We start from the raw sequence: 23,139 nt of genomic DNA, 5'->3' as shown, positions 1-23,139 counted from the left end.
ATAGTAATAGTCATGGGAAACAAGCAGTTCTTTGACATTTGATAAAAACAGAATAAATTCTGGCATAATTTTGTTTACATAATTTTTGACTAATTCCTCTGAAATTATTATTGATTTGTCTTGAAACTGAAATTGAGAAGTAAGAAATAGGAAACATAACTCAGTTCTGTTGTAAAAAGTAGCTCTCTAGCATGGGACCACAAAGTGTCCTCAAACTGTGAAGAACAGGAGAGTAAAGCAGACAATTGTTTGAATTGTCCCAACTTTTAACCCTCTAGGAATGAGTAAAGAAGGTTTTCTCTGTCAAGAGTCAGATGATGGATTTTGCCTGTATGAGGGTAGTAGTTTTTAAATGTATGCAACTTCTGCTAGTCATTAAATGTTCTACTTGAGGGATAACAAAGTATATTTACTTATTTATCATTATCTGGTAGACAACATATGCCAGAAGGGAAGAAAATATAAGTTAGCAACATGTTTCTACAGCATAGGATATATCCACAAGAGCAATAAATAGAAAACATTTTAAAGCAGACATTTTATTATTAGTTGAATGCTTATTATTCTTACTAGTTCTTATTGCTGAACTCACAAAAACGTTGACATTTTAAGTAGCAGTAGGTTAGTAAGTATATGAAATACCCAGGTAATGCTGCAGACATGGGTGCAAAGTCCAGTTAGTTCTTTGTGATTATGGAAAGATTTTGCACGTGACAACTGGTGTTTGGTATTTTATGAGCTTCACAGGAATGGCACTGCCGAAGCTTTGTGAATGTTGGAGGCAGAAAGGAACAGCAACTTTACAAAAGCATGGAGAGATCCCACACAGAAAAGATCCAAAATGGAGATGGAGCAGGCAGGAATACGATGAAGAGAAACTGGGGAGAGGGGAAGGATGAGAATGGGCCAGAGCTGCTGGTCCGTGTCTGGTCAGCTTCGGTTCTCAGAGTGTTCTAATAATTTGAAAAGAAGAAAAGCAGCTCTTTTGGAAAAAAAGGCTTTCTAAAATGGAATTAGGGTTATTAGTATCCTCAGTAGCTTAGTCGTGAGAAAGGTTTTGTTATGATACTGGAGATTTTTATTGTGTAGTTTTGAAAGTCATGTTTAAAATAAACTGTAAAGCATAACATAAAAATAGATAAATATGTACCTTTTAATTTCTAGTATTCTTGCTTATGTCTTAAGACATATCTTAATACATACTTGCTATCGAGTATTTTTTTTTAATCAAAAAACCCAATCAGACTTCTTCAGTATATCTGTTAGAAGGACATCATAAGTTAATGTTATGCTGGTTGTGGAATACTGCCTAACTTTCTGTTTGGGTCATATATGCAGTGTAGGTATCCTTACCCTTAACCTTTACTTTTACCATAAATTGCTATTCAAACCAGTCACACAGTCTTCAAAATCATGTCCTTTTCATAGCTTAGAAAAACAAAAATATATATATCACACCAATTGCTCTTCATGGTGTGTGTCTAGTCATTTTTATATCATGAGTGTAACTGATGGGAGATAATCTAAAACATAAAGATGAATGCATCTTTCAAAGACAGTAATTTTTAAAACTAGGGAATATTCTTTTTCTCCCATCTGCAAACTTCCTCAAACTGAAACCAATCCATTAGTTCAGTGCAAACAGAGTAAGACGGTTTAAATGGTAACAACTCACCCTTCACTAAGGTAGTGATCATGGTGACTCATTAAAGGAAGAAGTCCAAAAGTTTTCAGGATCACCGCAACTGCTGACAGTCTAGTGGAAGACATCTGCCTTTCAGTTTGTGTAGGACAAGATTTGCTCAAGTGCTTTCTCTGCTTTAGAAGATTTTCCTTTGTGTATAATATGGATGATTTAGAAGAAGCTGTGTCAGCACTGATTTATACATTGACAGCTAAGGATAATAAGATATGGGCAAACATACAGCTCACCCTTTTACAGATTAACCTGCAGACTGCATTAGGCAAATTTGATAGCATTAAAAGATTTTTCCAATTTGTCTGGAAACAATTTCTCTTTTGTATTGTGTCAAGGGTAACATTTCATGCCATTGTAGTAATTTAAATAGCTTTGATAAATTGTTTGAGAGGTTAGAGAATTGTACTGTGTATATATTTTACCTCTTTAAAATAAAAAGGCTATTAGCTTAATTGTTAAATGAAATTCATTAGTAAAAATTGAAGAAGCCTTAGAAAGTACACTTAAATATTCCAACACTGCAGCACTGGTGTTGTAACATTGCACCAAAATGATTAAATATCATATTCAGCATCTGATAGTTTGCATTTAACTTTCAGTACACAGAAACACAGGCACTGTTACAATTATGACAATATTTTATTCCCTTGTAGTAGTAATTCAGATGAAACTAGAAGAACTTTATAGAAGTTGGTACTACATTCAGCAGTGGGTGTGATGATTTATTAATAAAGTAAAATGTTATCATGGATTCACAAGAATCACAGAAAATGCTTTAGTAAAAGTGTCATTAGCCCTGCTAGCTAATATATAATTGAAGACAGAAGGGCAGAGTTCATTTGTATTTTGTTCATTTTCTCAGTATTGTTCACACACATTTACTCATGTATATTATTTGACACTGACAAGCTACCAGCTTGGAGAAGTTTTAAAGTGAGGTTTTATCATCTTTGCTTTGCAAGTCATGCCCTGAAATGCATAAGACATTTCAGTATTTATAGGGAAAGCTTTTATCAGTCGAGAAAGTGTGATTTCATACTTGCATGGTTGTTAATTTAAGCAGACATTTTTAATTGGTCTATATGTGCTGTATCAATGTTTTGAATTGAAAAGGTAATAATATTCTTCAGAGAAATGAATCTAAATTTTTCATATCTTAATACTTAAGGATTAATAATGTATGGGATGGATTGCTGAGTTTTATGTCTAGAATTCAAGTGCTCCATTACAACATACTGTCTGCATATAATTGCAGACAGCACAAAGTCCGTAGAAAACCAGATACTGAAGGTTACAGCAGAAACACTACTTTCATTTGGAGCAGAATTAAAGGAAATAAGTAAACAAGTCTGGAAATGCCTCAGACACTGTTATTTCTACATGTAGACATATTCCAGGAGGTAATTATTCTAAAGCCCCCGCATGCCTGGGGGTAACACCTCCCACCTGCTCCAGGCATGCACACACGCAGGGAGACCCCTAAAACTCGTGTCTGTCCCTGGTCTCTGCCGCGGCGGGTGGAATTAACATGCAGCTGGGCTGCTCTGATAAATGGATTCTGTTAGGTCACCGAGGGGATGCGTGTGACATTAAGTGATTTACCGTCCTTTACCTTAATGAAATTGTTTCAGCAAGATGACGCTGAGAGCTTTTAATGGATAGCTTTTCTTGATGTAATGAAATTGCATTCCTTTGGCATTTAATATAAGGTGCAGTTATTATTTACTGGAGCTTTCCCAGTGCTGCTGTTTTGCGCAGACAGTTGAGAACAAAAAGGGATTTCTGTGGCAGCGTGCAGGCCAGCGCCGTGCGACAGCCTCGAGCGGGCGGCAGGGATGGCCAGAGCCTTTCTGTTCGCATGGCCTGGCTCTGCCACCCCTTTGGGAGGCTTCCCTTACACCTCTCCTTGCCAGCGTGCCTCTCCCTTACAAATGCCTTCCTAATCTGTTTAACAGGCAACTGGATTACAACCAGATCAGCTGTATTGAAGATGGGGCATTTAGGGCTCTGCGTGACCTGGAAGTGCTGTAAGTATTCCTTGTATCTCTTACTTGTAGCAAGAGCTCAGCATCTGGGGAGTAGTAATGTAGAAGCTTATCTGCAAGCTGCAGCCTGGTGTCAGGATGGTCTAGTGAAAAGATGTCTTAAAATAATCCACTGCAATGTGCTATAAAATGGTAAGAAGATATGGAGAGGCAGAGATACTCCTTTACTCTCCAAGACAGCCATTAAACATAATAATAATAATAATTTAAAAAGCCACTGGCAGATACTGTAAGAAAAGAATATATTTCATTTTAAAATGGGGGAGGGCAGCAGTATTAATGAACCCAATTAATTTTGTAAATTATCCATTACTGTTGATGTGCTGAACGTTTTCAGGATTGCTTTTGTTGTATACTCAACATCAATTTGATCTTTCACACTCAGTGTAAGGAGCAATATGCTATATCTATTTGACAATCTGGATGTTTTCAAAGAGGCACTTTCTAGCAAACACTACTGCTATATGTTAAGATCTTTATCATGTCCATGTTAATGGCTTCCTTTTAAAACATTTTAAGTTTTATGTGCATAAATACATTTGTATGTGTAGGAAAATCTTTTTTTGTGTCACAGAAGATTGTTGTTGCAACTCTTCTTTGCATACTTTTTTTTTCACTTTCTTCAAGTGGCTATTAGTGAGGTTAAAGGTAACAAAATTATCATCTGAGAATAGTTACTGTAATGAGCAAAATGCCTTAGTTCTCAAAGAATCTGAGGCACAGGACACATTCCTGAAATACTTGCTCTGTCAGTCAAAATGACACATTTTTTTCTGGATTTTCTTCATTAAGAGAAGTGAAGAATTTGTGTATAAGTGAGTTACTTCATGTTAATTTGAATCACACCTGATAAATCACAACTTGAGGAGGGTGAGGAAGGTTTTGTTGTGTTTGGGTTTTTGAGGTTTTTTTTTAAATATTCTGAAGAACAGAAGCTTCTCTGGCAATAGCTAGTGTCTACATGTCTAAGAAACCGAAGAGTATGTGAGTAGCTGGTGGTAAAAGTTTTTTATTATTAAACACTAGTTGGTTTTACTTGTGAGTGAATGAAACTGGCAGCCAAATTTGATATTTTTTTACTTTGCAATCACATAATAACAAGCCTGTTGTTAACTCTCTGGTATAAAGCCATGTAAAATATAGTGTAGGTTCAATACTACATCTAATTGTTAAGTTGATGATTAGTTGTCCATCAGTAAATGTGATGTTCTCTGAGATTTTTACATTTGGAACTCATATATGTGGCAGAATATTTTTTCCAGTAATGGCTTAATCTACTTATTATGGTTTTGTTTTGGTTGGTTTTTTTTTTAATATGAGCCTTTCTTTACAAGTGCAAGGGTTACATATTTATTAAAGAAAAAAAAGAAATGAAATGTTTTCTGCATTTTTTAATGCTTGCAATTTCAGTGTTCTTAAAAGGTCATCCTTGCAGTATAGGTCAGGAGTAGAATTTTTACACTGATTTCAATGAGTGGAAAAAAGAAGGAAGAAGCCTCTGAAATAATAGCCTGCTGAAAAGTAGATAGAATTTTTGTGAATGAATATACATAGTCTATTAGCATTGTTCAAATATACAACTAAATGTTTGCTATTTTGATTTATGTTATGTGATAAAAATAATGTACAGATTCATGGCTTTTTAAGAAATTGAGATAGATATTCCAAACAGAACTGAAGATTTTGTATCTAATTAAGCTTCCTTTACAATATGGCTTAAAGAATGTAAGATGTGTAGATCAGACCATACTGTATATACACTGAGTAGCAAATAAGGCTATGCATATCGTTTTCATTTGGAGTCACTTATTCTAACTAAGCACAGACAGTGGATATTACTTCAAACTCCAAGTTTGAGGTAAAGCTTTTAAATACGTTGTAATCCTGTTTAGTGACAATTTGAAACACTTACCAAAGTAACAAGTCTTTATATCTTGGTTAAATAACTGTAGAATTTTAGAGGCTGTTAGTGTTAAAGATACAAAATAGCCTGAATATTCCTCCCCATGAATTTCTGTGAAATTTTAGTTTTCCTTTGTCTTTTTTTTTTTTTTTTTTTAATGGGAAATCTGCTGTATTTGGGAAACAGACTATGAGAAAAATATAATGCTGACATGTTAAAAAAAAGGAAAGTGTCTACAAAATAGAAAAAAAAAGTCAGTCATCAAATTCTTTGCTATAGTATGTAACACTTAGGTAAAAGTATTGAGCCAAATTTTTTTAATTACATGTCTGTAATGAAATCAAGCATTTTTATCATTATAGAGAAATAGCTATAAAAATCATTTAATTCCTTATGTATTCCCTACATCTATTCCTATTTTTAATTTTTTTACTCTTGCAAAAATAAATTAATAGCTCATATATACAAAATAGCAAGGCAAACATCAAGCAGTCAAAATTGGAAATTAAAACATTTGTAGATTTGCCTTCTCTTAACAGCTGTGGAAATATGGACTGATTTCCCTCCCCTTCATTGATAAGATAAGCTTTTAAAATCTTGTAAGAAGTTATGCAGGAAGAACTGTGGGAGCCATCATTTACCATGTGAACATTGTAAGAAAACTCTGCCACAATTTACTGACATTTATTCATTAAGACACCTTTTGTGCATGGCCATTTTTTGTTGTTTCATTTTTGTTATGTTTTGAAAAGGGCCACAATTCCCCTATTTATTTGTTTCATTTTGGTTTTTTTTATCTTTTTATCAATTATTCTTCTTTCTGTTTATGTATCCCTAAGAACCCACAGGGGAGATCCCTTATGCACAGCGAAGGAAAGATTTTGTACATGGAATGAGTAAGCACACAAAGGTAAAATGCAGCACTTTGCACCAGTAAATAATTGCTTGGTTAATGTGGATATATATAGCCTGATCCTGGTCAGGGTGCTGTGAATTTTCCTTTCTGTGTTTCAAGATCAGACAGTACTTAAAAATGTGTTCAAAATAGGTACAAATTACAGTTTTTGCTTTAAAAAAACAAAAGGAAAAAGGAAAATACTTTCTGTTTCAAAAGTGAGAATAGATTTTTTCGGTGGAGTTATTTATTACTGTTTTAGTTACATAGAGCTCATTCTCCATTCTGCTCAAATGAGTAATCTTTAAGTCAAATCTGTCAATTCTGTTGCTTGCTTCCTTTTTCTGGAGTAAAGCTTGTTTGCATTTTATTTGCAGCCTAAAGACAATATTTAACTGCAAGTTAATTCATAAAGTTTCTGAATCTTTACAAGCTACACTTACTGAGTATAACGGGCCTGTGTAGCCAAGAATTGGCTAAGATTTGTTTCTAGTTCCTATCTCAATTTCCCAACACCTTGTCTAAAATTTAAATTGCTAGTTTGTTAAAGTGTTATAATTCCTGACTCCTTCTATCATATTGGAAACTCCCCCATTGTTCATGCAGCTCTGGATCATTTATAGCAACTCATTCCATATAAAACCTAAGTGCAGTCCATTTTGTTTTCCTAAAATTCTTGGGAAAAACCATTCAGCTCTTGTATCATCTGTCAAAAAACAGACTCTCAGAAGCTAGAAAGAGAAATCAGCATCCTAGAACCATCCTAGAACCAAGACATTTTCTCCAAGGACTCTGTTTTTTACCTCAGGATGTCAAGTTTGGCTTGAATGCCATAGATGTTATCAATATGGTGGGAGCTCCTTTTGAGTGAATCATAGGCTAATGCGACCTCTTACTTAGGACTGGTAATGGTAAAACTGTGGTATTTTGTTAGGGATTCAACAAGGAGGAAAAATATAACTAAAAATATGGGGTTTTTCCTGATACCCATCCTTAAAAGCAGTACCCATGACTTTCATTAGCTGTGCCTTTTTTAAATGTGACAAAACTCTTAACATGTTAATGTGCTTCTTGGCTTTGCAGCACTCTCAACAATAACAACATCACTCGACTGTCTGTGGCAAGTTTCAACCATATGCCCAAACTCAGAACATTGTGAGTAGTCCCACTGAAACTGGCTGCCCTTTTTATCAGTTCAATATTTTATTTTTACCTCTATTAAGTTTTGTCAGGGATCTATAAATACATATACAGGCAAAGCAAGCATAAGCTCAAATAAAAAATATTGATGTCTCATGAGGTTGACGAGCGTGAAGTCTGTGTGTGCGTCTATGGAAGCTAATTCTGAAAGGTAAACCTAACAAGTGACCCCAAAGCTATACTTGGGGCTCAGGAGATAAAGAAGCAGTTGTATCCTTTTCCATCAACTTTTTAGGATATGAGATGAATAAGTCTATAAAAACAGTTTCGTGCCCTCTTCCCAAATGGTATTCCCACAGTGCTGTATTCAGTCACAGAAAAGCTTCACCTTCTAACCAAAAAAAAGATGAAGGCAGGGGGAATTCTTTTTACATATTACAGCTATATGGAGAAATAAATTGATGTTTTGTGAAAGTCAAAAATTTGTTTTACTTTCAGCTATTGAATGGGTCACATTTCATTTAGGAACATTGGAGATTCTTTGATTGATTGTCAGACGTGATAAATGGGAAATCTTTATGCTTTTATTACCATACTGCTAGCAGACCTAATTAAACTAAACTGGCTTGCCAACATTCTTTGTAACATAAAATTATAGCATCATCCAGTAGTGCTATTATAATTAAAGTTGTGTCAGCATTTACAATAAGGTCCTCATTTTTAGAGGTTATGACTTTCACAGAGGAACACTTCAGGCTTCTAAAACAAAGCAAAGGGAAAAGAATATGTATGCAAGTCATACAGGCTGGAATTATGTTTTGGTATATTTATACTGACTACAAATAAATCTAGATCCTGTTGACTGGCAAAACCAGGTTTAGTCCAGAGACTCACTTTCAAACAGATTTTCTAGTGAAGTGGGAATTAAAAATGAATGGGATGTTTCTATCAGAGCCCAAAAGTAGCTGTTAATGTTAAAAAACTACTTTTACAAAAAACCTGTCTAGTTTCTTTTACCCATGCTGGGTTGCATAACTGTTCTGAAATCAGTAGGACTGTTCATCCAGGTTAACGTATGACATGTCACTGAAGAAACTTCACACAGGTGAGCAGTTCTGTTGCTTTCATAACAGAATTGCAACTATTCTTGCTTGGACAAATATGAGAGTACTTAAATAATGCTGACCATGGGCTTTTGGTGACTTCAGCTAGATTTTGATAATAGAATTTCATTCTGTTCTTGCAGGCCTGAGTCTTGAAAATGTGCATTCTGTACTTCTTTCAAACTTTCAAATACAGTTTCTCTTTTGAACCATAAAATAGAGTTAATCAAATTAGCTATATTTATGTTTTCTTTGGTTAGGATATTTCATTTTCTGAAAATATATTTTAGAAACAAAATAAACTGGACACACATTGTCCTGGATTATAGCTGTAACATTGCTTTTGCAGTCAGAATATGCTTGTATAACTGTATTGATTTCAGTGGCATTAGTTCTGATTTGCAATGGTGTTCTTGCCTACAGCTGGCCACAGATTGCACTGAATGAGTGTGCTGTATTGTGAGCTGTATTTGCAAAGCACCCACCCAAGAATTAGTACAGGAAAATATATTGCCTTTGATTTCTAGTCAGTTATGGGGGGGAAAAATTGTTAGTTAATATTTTAGTTTATGTTGGTTACACATTTCATGTTGCTTTGCAGATTTATTTTCTAATGGATTAATTAGACTCTTTGTCTACATTCTGAATTTCCTGCACTTCCTTTCCAGTTATTTAGTTAGGGCTGAGTACATCAGCTAAAAAGGACCGAAATGGCATTTCCCTGTTATAGATGATTCTGAGTAACTATTTGATTTATAGCTATGGACATCCTTTTCAGTAGTTTAAGAAAATGTAAGAGCCAGAGTCATTTACCTGATTTAGTGAATACACTTGTCTGATATTTTATCAATGGCAAAGTGCTTTTTGCCACTTGGCAAGGAGCCGTGGTCTTGTGTCAGATCACACCAACAAAGAGACAACTTTCTTAATTCCATCACTTGCTTCCATTTGGTCTTTTAATTTCAGGCATTGCTTAAAACATAGATGCCTAGCAGCCAAAAGCAGCCAATCCCACTTTCTGCTATTAAACAACTAGAGAGGAAATCAGAAAAGAGATGTGAAAGAAGGTGCTTTATACTGAGTTATTACTCTATCTTTTTCAGCAGAAAATGAGTATGACCTGTTAAAGGGATCTTTCAGGCTGTTTCTATAGAGACTAATAATGGCCAGACTTACAGATATATCTAATTGGAAACCAAATCTTTTATTAACCCTTTTTTGCTGACATTATATTACCACTCTAGGGCATTTTCTTGAGACATTTTTGTCTTATTCACTATTTTTATAGATCTGGATGGAAGAGTCCCATGTCAGCTTTCAAGCTTTTGTATATTTACTTCTTTCTTTTAGACAAGAAACAAGAAACTACAGAAAAGTTAATTTATTAAGAAACCTTCTTTTTTCTTCCGGTTAATTAGACCACAAATAAAAAGTGATTTTGCTGCTTGTATAGTTTTATTTAATAACTTGTAAATCCCAGACTTTCAATGAAATATGTAAAAAGTTCCTCATTAACAATTTTATTCCTAAATTGGAATAGTTGCTTGCTGAAGGGAGGGCTGGGCAAGCCGGCTGCCTTTCTGTTTGTCCTTCCTAATGGGAAGGTGTTGCCACGTTCTGTTCCTTGCAGCCGCCTTCACTCCAACAACCTGTACTGCGATTGCCACCTGGCCTGGCTGTCGGACTGGCTGCGGCAGCGGCCGCGGGTCGGGCTCTACACGCAGTGCATGGGGCCCTCGCACCTCCGCGGCCACAACGTAGCCGAGGTCCAGAAGCGCGAGTTTGTCTGCAGCGGTAAGAGAAACAGGCTCGCCCACCGAGGCCCGCCTGAGCCACGCTACTGACAGCTCAGGGGTGGCTGCTAGCACTGCATGTTGGCTGTTGTTAGCTTTTGCATAATCCAAGCATGAATGCTTATTAAGAAAAACCTAATCATTTTTATAGATATTTGTGGGGGTGCTCCTGTCCTCTCAAATTTTGTGTAAATATTGCATTGACATAGATTTTCTAAACTTCTAAAAGTATAGTTGTGGGGGAGAGGTACAGGAAATGAAATAAAATGTGTACTGATTGAGAATATAAAGCCATTAGTAGTAAGGAATTTTTTTTTAAAAACTTTACAGGTATATACTTGTTATTTTCTGACTTTTAAATACTATTTTGAAATCCTAAGTAACTTTCTGAATTTTATTGTTATGCTTTAATACATCAGGTTATTTTTTATATGAAATAATGAAATGACTAACAGTTCATTACTAATCACATTTTCTCTATTCAATTTTTTTTCCTTATTTGTATCTTCTAGATGAGGAAGAAGGCAAGTTAATCTTTCTTATTTAAATATTTTTACACTCAGATGGAAAATCTTCTGTAAATTTTGTCTACCATTTCAAGTTTTGCCAAGAACATTAAAAACCAGCTTCAATATTGCTGTCTTTTCAGTGGTTCAGCAGGGTTTCTCCTACTGGTTGATTTTCTGCAAACTCCCAGAAGCCTATTGCCAAATATGCCAAATTTCGCACAGATCCATGTTTTAAAAAGAGTTTTGTGGAGAGCACAGTGTTCTGTCCTTATTAAATAACCTCTGACATCAAAGTGTGAGGCACTGCCACCTTCACACAGCAAATGCTAACAGTATTCTTGCCACTAATTCTGCTTTTATGTACATTTAAAAGGCTTCCTAACAAGATAATTTCATATATCTTACATGTAAATGTTATGGCTGCAGAGCCTGGGTGTCAAGAACAGTTTTATAACCTGATCATTATAATGCTGATTATTAGGAAGGGGAATAACCGTATTTTCTCCCTGAATCACTGTATTTTTGTTCAATAAAGGTAGGTGAAACATTTCCTTCCTGATAGTATAAAAAGAGTAGTGTGTGTTATTAGATTTGGCAGCTGTTTGTACTTTTGTAGCACAAACATAAATGTGAAATCAAGTTATTATATTGTAAAAGTCTGTCTCATACAATCGTAGAATGGTTTGACTTGGAAGGGACCTTAAAGATCATCTACTTCCAATTCCCCTGCCATGGCCAGGGACACCTTCCACCAGACAGGCTTGCTCAAAGTCCCTTCCAACCTGGCCTCAAAATCTTTTCAGCAATTTAGAACTTGGACAGTTGTTATATGAAGTTTTAAATGGGAATAGCGCTGGCTGCAACTTACATTATCAATGTACCCTTCCTATATTAATATATGACATTAAATACTGTGAGAGAGATCTTAAGTTAAATTGTGGTTTCATAGTAAAGAAGTTGTTTCTTTTTTTCCTTGAGAATTTCAAAACAGTCTCTAGCTTTTCCTAACTTAATGAAAAAAGAAAGAAAAGGCTGTTGTGCCTTTCCCATCCCTTTATGTCTTTCTGTACCATCACAAAACAACTGTTCTGTATCATTAAATTGATAGAAGAATGAGTGCATTATATATTTTAAAATGTGCAATCTATCTGTTTGCAGGAAAATATAATACAGTTTTTACTTTCTAAAACATACCTAAATATGAAATTATTAAGTTTAAATGCAATATAAAATGTGGAGTTTAACATGCAGCACTAAGAAATCAGGAGGGAACTCATGTAAATTATCCACCCGAGTTAGAAAGAATGGTAGATTGTGGGAGGAAGAAGTCTGATGAGCTAAAACAGAGTAAGTGAAAGTCAAAACTTCTGTGTATTTTTGTGTGACTGAATGAAAACATCATGAAATGAACGAAGACTCCAAAATTGTCAATTGTCAAATAAGCAATACATAGCTGAAGGACCATATTCAAATAAGTATTGACAGAACAGAACAAAACTGGCAGGTCATCTTCAGTGCTTGCAGCAAAGTTCATTAGTTTCTCTTGACATGCATTTTTTAGTACTATACAACATTCTGAAAACTAAATAAATCAGTAATTAGTTTTTAACAACATGCAATAAATAAAATATACCTGAAAAATGGATCACACTTAGTCTTCTTAAACGAGATGATATTGAATGGTTATTGCTAAGAAGTTGAAAAATTATGTAGTGCTGGCCCAATAGTTGTGAACTTATCTTTCACCTCTCTGGGTTGTATCAACATGTTACTATTAACTGTGTGTTTAAATTAGTGCAGTTTGAAAGCACTGATAGGCTACAATGTTTATTTTAGAAGTCCTGCCTTAAATTTAGCAAAAAGTGAAATGTTGTGTTTTCCTTTGCAGGTCACCAGTCCTTTATGGCTCCATCCTGCAGTGTCTTGCACTGCCCTACTGCATGCACCTGTAGTAACAACATTGTGGACTGTCGTGGGAAAGGCCTTACTGAGATCCCAACGAACCTTCCAGAAACCATTACTGAAATGTGTGTAATCTGACATTTTTCCATTAATTTACAGAAAACATTTTTTTCTTGTGTATTAGTTTTTTGTTATTTGTATAAATTCATGCCTTATATAGGGTAGGAATTTTGGTATATACCTTCAACTTCAGATATAAAAAAGAATATGCGGGTGTATGATAGCATTTAAGGCCTTTATGCTATCTTATGAGTTATTTTTGTATGTTCTGCTCATATTTCATGAGTAAACTGCATTCTGAATTGGTTTAAAAATAGTTTGGGAATCTTGCTCTTCTGCAAGTGAATGGCTTTTCCCTGCAGACTCTAAAGCCTGTTGCTTTCAGGTTTGCTTTCTGTGCTAGTTTGGAGTGAGATAGAGTTAGTTTTCTGCATAGTAGCTGGTATGATGCCATGTTCTGGATTTGAGAATAGTGTTGATAATTCAGAGATGTTTTTGTAACTGCTGAGCAGTGCTTACGCAGAACCAAGGCTTTTCTGCTCCTCGCCCAATTCCACCAGAGGAGGCTGGGCTGCACAGTGAGTTGGGAGGGGACCCAGCTGGGACAGCTGACCCCAACTGACCCAAGGGATATTCTATACCATATGGCATCATGCTCAGCATATAAAGCCAGGGAAAGAAGCAAGGGTGAGAGGTTCAGAGTGATGGCGTTTGTGTTCCCAAGACAGTGTTACAATGACAGAGAACTGCTCTCCTGGAGACGGCTGAACACCTGCCTGCCTTTGGGAAGTGGCAAATGAATTCTGTGCTTTGCTTTTTCGCATGGAGCTTTTGCTTTACCTATTAAACTGTCTCTGTCTTAGCCCATGAGTTTTCACAGTTTTAACCTTCTGATTCTCTCCCCCATCCTATTGTGGGGAGGAGTGAGTGAGCAGCTTTGTGAGGCTTAGTTGCCAGTTGGGGTTAAACTGTGCCACTCACCTTTAGTCACTTTATTCATCAGACTTGCTACTAGAGAGGCGTATATTTGCGTGAAAGATCAGCAATCTGTACGACCAATAATAAGTGTTCTGCTTAAAGCAGTATCCTCAGAGGGTAATCTGAGAAGGCAAGAGTAAAATGTAATCACTGTGTTAATGCCACATATCTGTGTACAGAAGAGCATGAACACTGGTAGTGTCCTGTGACATGTCACATGCAGAGTACTACCATGTCCTGACTGCAGAGCAGAGTCATAGCAAGGGTGCTATGGGGCCCACAGTCTCCAAAAGCAATGTGGCTGAGAGGTTGTGTGGGCATAGCAGGAAAGTTACTGCTGCATTGTTGTCTGTGCAGGTGAGCAGCAAAAGTAAAAGGTGAGCTTGCTAACAAGATGGGTAGGGGAACAGCACCATGAAGATCTCTCTTTTCTGGGATCGGCAGGGGCAGTGTTTTGGAAGGGAAGCTGGGAGTTCCCTCCAGGGAAATAGTGGCAAAGTAGCTGTGACAACAACCTGGTTAGTGGAGTCTGACTAGAAGTAAATGAGTTGGAGAAAATTTTCAGAATAAAAAGCTTGTGAGTATTTTGATTATACAAGACGATCTTGAATGTTTAAATCTAGGGCTCCACAATGAGATTTTAATTGGCTTGTTAATATCTGACCTGTGGTTTTGAACATTACAGGGTTGGAACTACCCTGGTTTCTTCTTAGGATGTGAATAATAATCACATCTGTCAGTTCATTATTACTGTTGTTAATACTGACCTGGCTGACCCCACATGAACCAATACAGTCATTCAGCTGTATAGTACAAACAATTTTACCTTTCACCACTCTCAGAAAAATCCCTCTGCTTCCAAATAAAGTGACTCCTTCATAAAATCCACTCACAGTGGCCAGGAAGAACTGTTTACTTAATGAACTGTATATCAACGTTTTTACTTGCATATATGCATATATGTGCATAGAGGAGGAAAAATATTGCAAGAAAGAAGTAGGGAGTATGTGTCACATATTCCTCACTATATTTCTGGTGCTAACCACTGGAGCTAATCAATGATTACAGACACTGAAGACTGACTTTTTTTCCACTATACTTTTCTTAGATATGTAAGAAATGCTCTTGAGTTTTAAGCATGGAATGTTATGTTCTTTAGCAGCTTATTGTCCTGGAAGGTAAAAGTAACCATGTCACACCACCTTCAGTATACATTTAACAGATTATAGGCATTTAACAGATTGCAAACTGATGCTCAATGTTTCCTGCTAGGCTAGGCATCATTCAGTTTCCAGAGTGAGGTTTTTTCACATTTTGAGATCCATAATCCATTAAAATATAGAGCTATGTGTGCTCATATAAATATGTACAGTGTATGTAGTCCATACTGAGACAGTGTAAACTATCTGTTACCTCTCTCTACTGTATCTAGTTCATAGGTTCTGGCTAAATAAAATGCAGATCACAGTATTTTTCTCAGGAGGGGTAAGAAGATATAGAACATTAAAAAATCAAATTTTAGTAATCATTTTATGTTAAACAGGTGCACACACAGTGAATGTTGGTGTGGTGACAGAGCTGAACTTCAGTGATAGATTTTGAGTGACTCAGAAAGAAGAATATGATACAAGATATGATTTGAGCCAGTGGTAGGCTGACCTTATCATAGAGAGAATAACACTTCCCTGTTGAGTGGAAGGTAAGGAGAGAAAAGTGCAGGAAGGAGGGAGGGAGGGAGGACGGAAGGAAGGAAGGAAGGACGGAAGGAAGGAAGGAAGGAAATGTTCTGAAATTGAGGGGTAAACTGAGTGGAAGAATTAGAGGATCTTGTAAGTATTTGATGAGAATCACAGGATTGTTTCTCCTTCCTTGTCAGTACGTTGAAGAGGAGATAAATTTTGACAATAAATATATTTTGCTGGTTATATGGAGAAAGCTTTATGCTATACTCATTGCTTTAATGTGAAGAAAATACTTAGTGATAGTTTTCTTATGATTTTCATGGGTGGGAGGTGTATTTAGCTTCATAGCATCAAAGAGAATGAGAGAGAGAAGAGGTTGGAAAATGGGTGGCTTGTGGAGTGAAAAAGGTTTTACCAATAACGAAGTGAGGGGAGTCTGAGACTCTGGATTAAACTAGCACTCCACCCTGGCCAGTGGCCCACATCAGTTTTCCCTAAAGAATATTTTGGAAACAGAAATTTACAACTTCAGAAATAAAATACCAGTAGCATAAATATTTTCTTTGCTCCCAATATGTGTTGGGGTTGCTCTGAAACTTGAAAATTTGCATAGCTTTCAGGGAAAAAAAGGGTTTTCTTTTAAATATCCGGTCTGCTTTAAACCCTACTGTGTTTAAATCTTCATGTTAAGATACTAAATTTTGGAGGAGGGAGTTGTGCTCAAACTCTTCCAGTTTAAAATACAGTTTTTTAAAGTTTCATTAATGTTCCTTTGTCTTTGTAGAGGGAAGGAAAATGCAGTCAGATACATAATTTGCCCTGTCACCTTCTATTTTGCATGCCATCTTCATTCATCTCTTCTCTTCTCTGATGTTCTAACTCCATTCAATCTTTTTTGATGCCAAAACCTTCCATGTTGTAATTAATCTCCTCCTATTTCTCTGAAATACTTGTTTTGTAATTTTTTTTTACCTTCAATGACCGGAGTTGAATACAATATTCCAGATGACAGTGAATCATTAGGTTTTTATTAACAGAATTTTAGTTTTCTTTCATTTGCCTTTTGCAACCTAATACTCACTTGCATTATTTAACTGCCAGTACATGTTGCACCTTGTACTAGCCCTGCAGAGTCCTAGGCTTATTTTCTAGTTGTTACGATTTTGTCAGGAACAAGAAGTTGGTAAAAGTAATCCTATTATCCCATCCACAGACATTTCTAGCATTGAATCAGGTTGTATGTCATGTTTTAAAGCTGCTCTATGAAAGACTTCAGTCCTCTCTGCTTTTAACTAAATTTAACATGCTGGAAGATTGTGACATTCCAGTATTGTTATCATACAATAAGAAGTATTTTAAAGCTTCACTTTTAAAGAAGTCCTCTGCAACTGTTGCTTATAGCAATCCCTTGAGATTAGTTTGAAAAGAATGATTGTATCCCACAAAATAATCTGTTTTTTCAATTATTTCTTAGGCGATAATGTTGTCAGTATGCCAAGATGGTAGCTGACAGTAAATACTTGAAGAGATGAGCCCATGCTGTCATGGCAGCATTAGGAATACTGGGTAGTTGCTGAGCACAAGGCAGAAGGGTACAGTGAGCACTGCTTTTCCACCACCACTACGCAGTTCCCACACACATGGCTTCATTACCTTAATCACCATTTTAAGCACATGCTTTGGCAGGAGCTCCCCAGTTCTCAGTGAGAGGGGGAAAGAGAATTGTGCTGGCTCCCTGTTGTTTTCTGAAGGATGTACAGGCTTTAACAGCCAAATTATTATTTATTCACTCGTCTTTGTAATACTACCAGATTCCTCTGCACACTGCAAGAAAATTAGGATTATACTTCTAATTTACCTACACCAATTATTGTCCAATCTTTTCAGTACTTTTCCTTTTTTGTCAATCTTTTACTGCATTTTCATCTGAACATTTTATACTTTATTGATAGGGACATTAGAAAAATCCACAATACTTTCAAATTCCCTTGCTCTGAACAAGTTTCTCTGCCCTCTCTCCCCTGCTTATGAGCGGTGTTTGAAGAATCCAGTGCTGAGTACCACCAGCCTGTTATATTGTGCTTCATCCAACTTCATGGTACACAAACTCCTCTGGTGCTTACACCTTTCCGTCCTTTTGTCTTTTCTTTATTGTATCTCATATGAATAATATTTTCCTGTGCAGCTGACATTAAACTTTATTGTCAAACCTCCTTTATAGAGGTATTTAAAATCTGACAACTTATTTTTGTGAGATTTGTTTTTTCCATCTGTATCTGCCTCTTACTTATTTGTTCTTATATGGAGAGCAGGTTATTTTTAATAAGAATATAATGCATATTTACTTTTAAAAGATCTGTAATTCCATTATTTTTTTCTTGAGTTTATTTTGAAGTTTGTCTTCAACACATGCTCACGGTTTTGTGATTTTTTGCCAAGTTCTCTGTCTGTTTCTTCCATTCTTTCTCTCAGTGGAAACCCTGACCTCAATCAACTTCTCAGTACCCTATGAAACACTGATTTCTTAACTTTGTTTAAAAAAAAAATGTTGTCTGATATGTTTCTGCACAAGAACACTTTGAATTCATTACATTTTTAGTCTGTCTGGGGCAATATTGTATAAAGCCAAGTGGTATTACTAATGTTGCTATTCTCTATCCTTTTGATAAATACCATGAAATTGCAGGTTTAAAGTGTATATTCCATGTTGACAATTGTATGCTTGTGTTTTTTGCCCTAGGGGGTTGATAAATTAGCTTGTATCTAAATAGTGTGTTAAATAAAGAACCTTTAAATGGAATATTGAATTTCTTAAGTATTATACATTGGCAGTTTCAATTGAGTAAAATTTTGCATGTTGAAGCTCTGAGTTAGCTCTCTGTGGAAAAGTGCAAGAAAAGGCTTTCTGTTTAGTCTAACACTGATGCTGTGACTTTACATTGCCTTGATAGCCCTACTGTCTCAGAATGCTGTTTTAAGACATTAGGAACTGTCCTTTCAGGCTGATGGCTACCTTTGTAGCAGAGCTGGCAGGGAGAGCATGTGCTTGCACTGCACTGCAGCTTCCCTGTCTCTTGAGTTTGGTGTGATAGCCTAAACCACTAAGAAAAATAGTATAGCACTGGAAGCTGAAGTGGTTGAGGAATGAGCAGGCATTCTGTGATGGCGGGAGCAGGAGGAGGCAGAGCCAGTTGCCAAAATGCTGTTTCATTCCAGTGTAGTTGGATTTACTGGTGACTGTCAGGGTGTTGCTGAGACGATTTTGTCATACTCTCTGCCTGACTTCTCAATTGGTACAGAAGTCAGTTGGCTGGAAGCAGCGATTCCCACTGCATGAAGGCAGTCAGCAGGCAGTGCATTGTCTGCCAAGTGCCTCTTGGGAAGATGCTTTCAGAAACAGGACTGCTTATCTCCAAGTAGCTGCCAGTGAAAATGGAAGGAGAATAAAACCTGTGGTGTCCTCTATTTTTCCCTTCTGTTTGATAAAGCTTCAGCAAAATTAAGTATTCCGCATGTCAGTAAATATAATTCTTAATCTGTATTGACTTAGTACAATTGCATCTGTACCTGTTACACCCTTTCTGCAAAATTAATCCTTACTTTATTATCTAAATAAACTCACAGCCAAATTAGAATACCTAAACTTTTCAGGATTTATCCAATCAATGTGATAATATTTGAGAAAGAAATAGTTCATATTCCATTTGTATTTTAAAAACATTTAGAAATATTTTGTTGAGCACCAAAACTCCTCCAGTTTTAGTGCACCTATGAATTCTACAGTAAACACAACAATTAAAAGGGTGCACAGATGTACCTTTGCCACTGGTTCAAATGAATAGATTTCATACCATGAGTGACCTGCAGGAAACATTTCAGGAACTTAAAATATTTCCCATAGACCTGTTATTTTAATGTTGGTATTGTAACATTGTGAGGCAAAATACAGTGGCCATAAATAATACAAATAGTCTTCCAACTTTTGTTATTTTGTATGCCTTACTTTAGCCTTTTTTCATAGACTTAAGCAAAGCTTGGTACATTATTCATTAATTCATCTCAAACATCATAATTTGAGTTGGTGTAGATTTTTTTGTTTAAACCCCTCTCCTTTTACAGAAATTTTTAGGGGATGCCCTTTCATTGGCATGTTCAGTCTCTTAGACATAAGCAGCTTAAGTGGCCTAATGGACCTAGTGCTTTCCTCCTTTGTCATGCAGTTCATGTATTAAAGGCATTAAATGTCATTCTTAAGGTTCAAAACTATTACTTTAAATGGTGCTAGAAATTACAGCCTTTCTAATGGCAATAGCATTTATCAGCCTCTATGCAGGCATTCCTTCCATATTTTAGTTTTTCGTCACTGTTAGTCTCTTTTCATTTGGTTCAATTTCAGGATTCACCTTCTGAAAAATCTTTGAATGATCGGCAGAAATAATTCTGGTCCCCTTCAAATAGAGACTTTTTTTTGGCATGTGTTCAAACAGACTGTGAGAAACTGTACAAATAGCAACCCAGCAGCAATTCTATTAATTGTACTGGTACCTTATCTCAGAATGGTGTGACAGGCCCTTATTTCAAAGGAGGCCAAAAAGCCATTAATGAGCTAGACCTAACTTTGTGAACTGCTGCTCTTATATTCTTTTGGTTTTGTTTTCTCTTCCATGGCTCAACCTGTCAAAGTGGTTCTAAGCTTCTTTCCTTACTGTAATATTATGTATAAACAAAAGTAAATAGACCTGCAATAAGTGTTTCTAAGGGGTGGGGGAGGGGGAAGGGGGGGAAAGGAGTACCTGTGCTGATGTCCATAAATTTGTACAAGTCATTATTTAAGCAAAAAGAAATGGAATTAAATTGATTGTTCCTTCACTTTTTTATATTAAAAAAATTATTAGTCAAAGGAAGGACTTAATTAAATTCTTTTTCTTTTTCAGAAGGATAACGGTCACTACAATGGCATTTTGGGGAGGAGGGAAGGTTTGCTGGAGGAAAGGGTGACTGCAGGGTTGCCACTGTTAAAAAAGGAACAGTTGTATAGATAATTCTAGTCTTTGTAATGGGCAGAAAAGACCCTAAACCACATAATTTGTGAAATGAAAAAACATATCAGAGTCAGGAATTTTAACAGTTCAGCTTCACAATCCAGTGTACTGAAAAGCCCCTGACTTCTTATTACTATGGCTTTCAGGATAAAGTTTTTGTTTCATGTGAATGGAACTTTATAATGTTTGAATGCCAAAAGTAGAAACTGTACAGTTGTTCCATGACAACATTATTTACATTTTCCATGAGTTTCCTAATTTTTTCTCTTAGTCTTGTCTTATCTTGCCATCCTGATTTCTGGCTATTTTTCTTGATGTTTTCATCTTCCTGTATCTCATTTTTCCTTACACTTTGTTTTCATAAGTCTGTTGATTAATGATTGTGTGTTATGCCAAGCACTCAACTACATTTTTGTGAGTTGTGTTTGAAATTAAGCAGGATTAAAAGCTCCTGAGATTGCTTCTCACAGTAACACTCAGATTATATTAAAGGAGAAGGGGGAAAAAAGGAAGTGAAAGGAGAGAAAAAAGAAAAAGAAGAGGAAAAGAGATCTGACAGAACTGATTTTGACAAATGGACTTAACCAAGATAAAGTGGTCTGCTCACACTGCAGACACTGGGAAAGTGCTTTGCATACATGAGGAATTTTATTTGGGTACTGGGAGCTCTGTGTCAGTATCTTTCCCAGTGACAGTTGGCATGTGTACAGTTTCGCCATTTCTGTTGTCTTTTAATATTAATCCTTAGATAAAAGCCCAAAGTACAGTCTTAAATAAGTAGCAATTGAACAGAGAGACTAGTCTATCAAGATACAAAGGTACTTGTAAGGATGGCCCTTTACAGAGAAAAGTCACCTGGGGAGGGTTTAGGCATGTTTATTGAAGACAGTTTAAAGACTCTCATAGCAGGAAAATTCTGAAATGTCAGTGATAAGGCAGCTTTCTCTATTTTTAGCAGCTCAAAGCATGATTTGGCTGTCTATGTAGCAGGACAGAAATGAGAGCAAACCCTGTATCTTTGCAGCTTGAAAGGAATGAGGAATACTGTGGAGAGGATGCATTAAGTTACAAGACATTAAATTGGTGATTGGTTTTCTGTGTTAGGTTTGTGTTTGCTTTTTAGTTTAAATCAAAACATCAGTCTTCTTAGGACTTAGAATCTCCGTTCATATATGTGATTTACCTCTTAAACAGTTAAGCCATCAGCAAGAATCTTGCACATCCAGTGAGATTCTAGAAGGGTTTTTCCAAGTTGTTTCTATATATACTTATGTTTATATAGTCATTGCTCTTTACACTGTATTGCTTTTTAGCAGTTTGCAAGAATCCTCTATAACTGTGTCTTCTGTTTTTGAGAAAATATATGTTAACTTTCTGATGTTACCTGAAATAGCTAAATCTCTTTGGTCTCACTATAAAATGTTTCAAAATAATTTAATCATTCTTATGGCTCTTTTTGCAACTTCTTTGTTTTATCAAAATCTTTTCTTAATTGCTCTCATAACAAATGCTGACAGCTGTGCCACACTCCAAAGGTGCTTTTAATCTTAGATTTTATTTTCACACGTGGCTCTTCACTTGCAGTTGTCAAGTGAAAAGATGATGTCTACTTATGGATAAAAAATTAAATTAATTGTTATAGCATTCATTTGCTTATGAATACTGATACATACTTTGGTCAGTAGGAAGTCAGAAAACTGTCAGGTTTTGAATTTTCAGAAATTGCTGGATTAAAATAAAGTGTCTTAAAAGATACATAAGTAACTAAATGCCCCTTAAATTCATATGGTCTGGCTAATATTTTCTCAGCTCTTATTCTAACACTCCAAACTTTTGAGCAACTTCATATCACTGCCCTGATATTAAAATTAACTTTTCTTATATTCTTAACTTCTCTTCAACTGTACTTCATGTGTCCTTTTCCTCAAACCTTTTCTTATTGTCTTCCCTTCCCAAAGGTTTCTAAGACCAGTGTTTTCAAGATCAGTCATGGCTAATGCATTGGACCAGATAATCAGATTTACACCATTGGACTATGGAGACATAGTGAATTTTCACTGAAATCTAGAACTTTTGCTTCTGTTTTTGATAAAATTTAATGCATTTTTATGTCCAAAAGCTTATATCAAATAATAATAGTACATAATCTTCAGATGCAATATTTAGTTATAATGTATTGCTTACATGCTTGTTCATGAGAATTCATAAGAGTTCATGAGAATTCATAAGCTTTACATATGGAGGAGGACCAAAAAGGTTCCTAATGAAATGAAAATATCTGCTGCAAAATAGCTGACATGAAACTAAAATTTTAGTATCAATATACACTGTGACTGAAGTTTTCCATGTTCTGCATGATAATTTAAAAAATGTCCCTTACCCTCTCTA

General features: G+C 35.8%; 1 protein-coding gene across 19 annotated transcripts in view; it reads left to right on the top strand.

Annotated features, from left to right (window-relative positions):
- SLIT2 (slit guidance ligand 2) overlaps positions 1-23,139 on the top strand; it is a 263,131-nt gene that overhangs the window by 156,566 nt on the left and 83,426 nt on the right. For 14 of the 19 annotated variants that reach the window (XM_042053071.1, XM_042053072.1, XM_042053063.1 and 11 more), the window contains exons 6-10: positions 3,655-3,726; positions 7,626-7,697; positions 10,416-10,579; positions 11,091-11,102; positions 12,976-13,114. In XM_042053071.1, the coding sequence (XP_041909005.1) occupies positions 3,655-3,726; positions 7,626-7,697; positions 10,416-10,579; positions 11,091-11,102; positions 12,976-13,114 (459 nt within the window). The remainder of the gene's footprint in view (positions 1-3,654; positions 3,727-7,625; positions 7,698-10,415; positions 10,580-11,090; positions 11,103-12,975; positions 13,115-23,139) is intronic. The other 5 variants (XM_042053054.1, XM_042053061.1, XM_042053064.1 and 2 more) reach the window with 1 other exon arrangement.

The sequence above is a fragment of the Corvus kubaryi genome, unplaced genomic scaffold (assembly GCF_017639235.1).
Source record: "Corvus kubaryi isolate FWS band 111438036 unplaced genomic scaffold, C.kubaryi_AGA036_p1.0 split1-131, whole genome shotgun sequence".
In the NCBI taxonomy this organism is placed as follows: domain Eukaryota; kingdom Metazoa; phylum Chordata; class Aves; order Passeriformes; family Corvidae; genus Corvus; species Corvus kubaryi.
The sequence above is the reverse complement of the archived record's forward strand: the minus strand, read 5'-3'. Positions and strand labels throughout refer to the sequence as shown.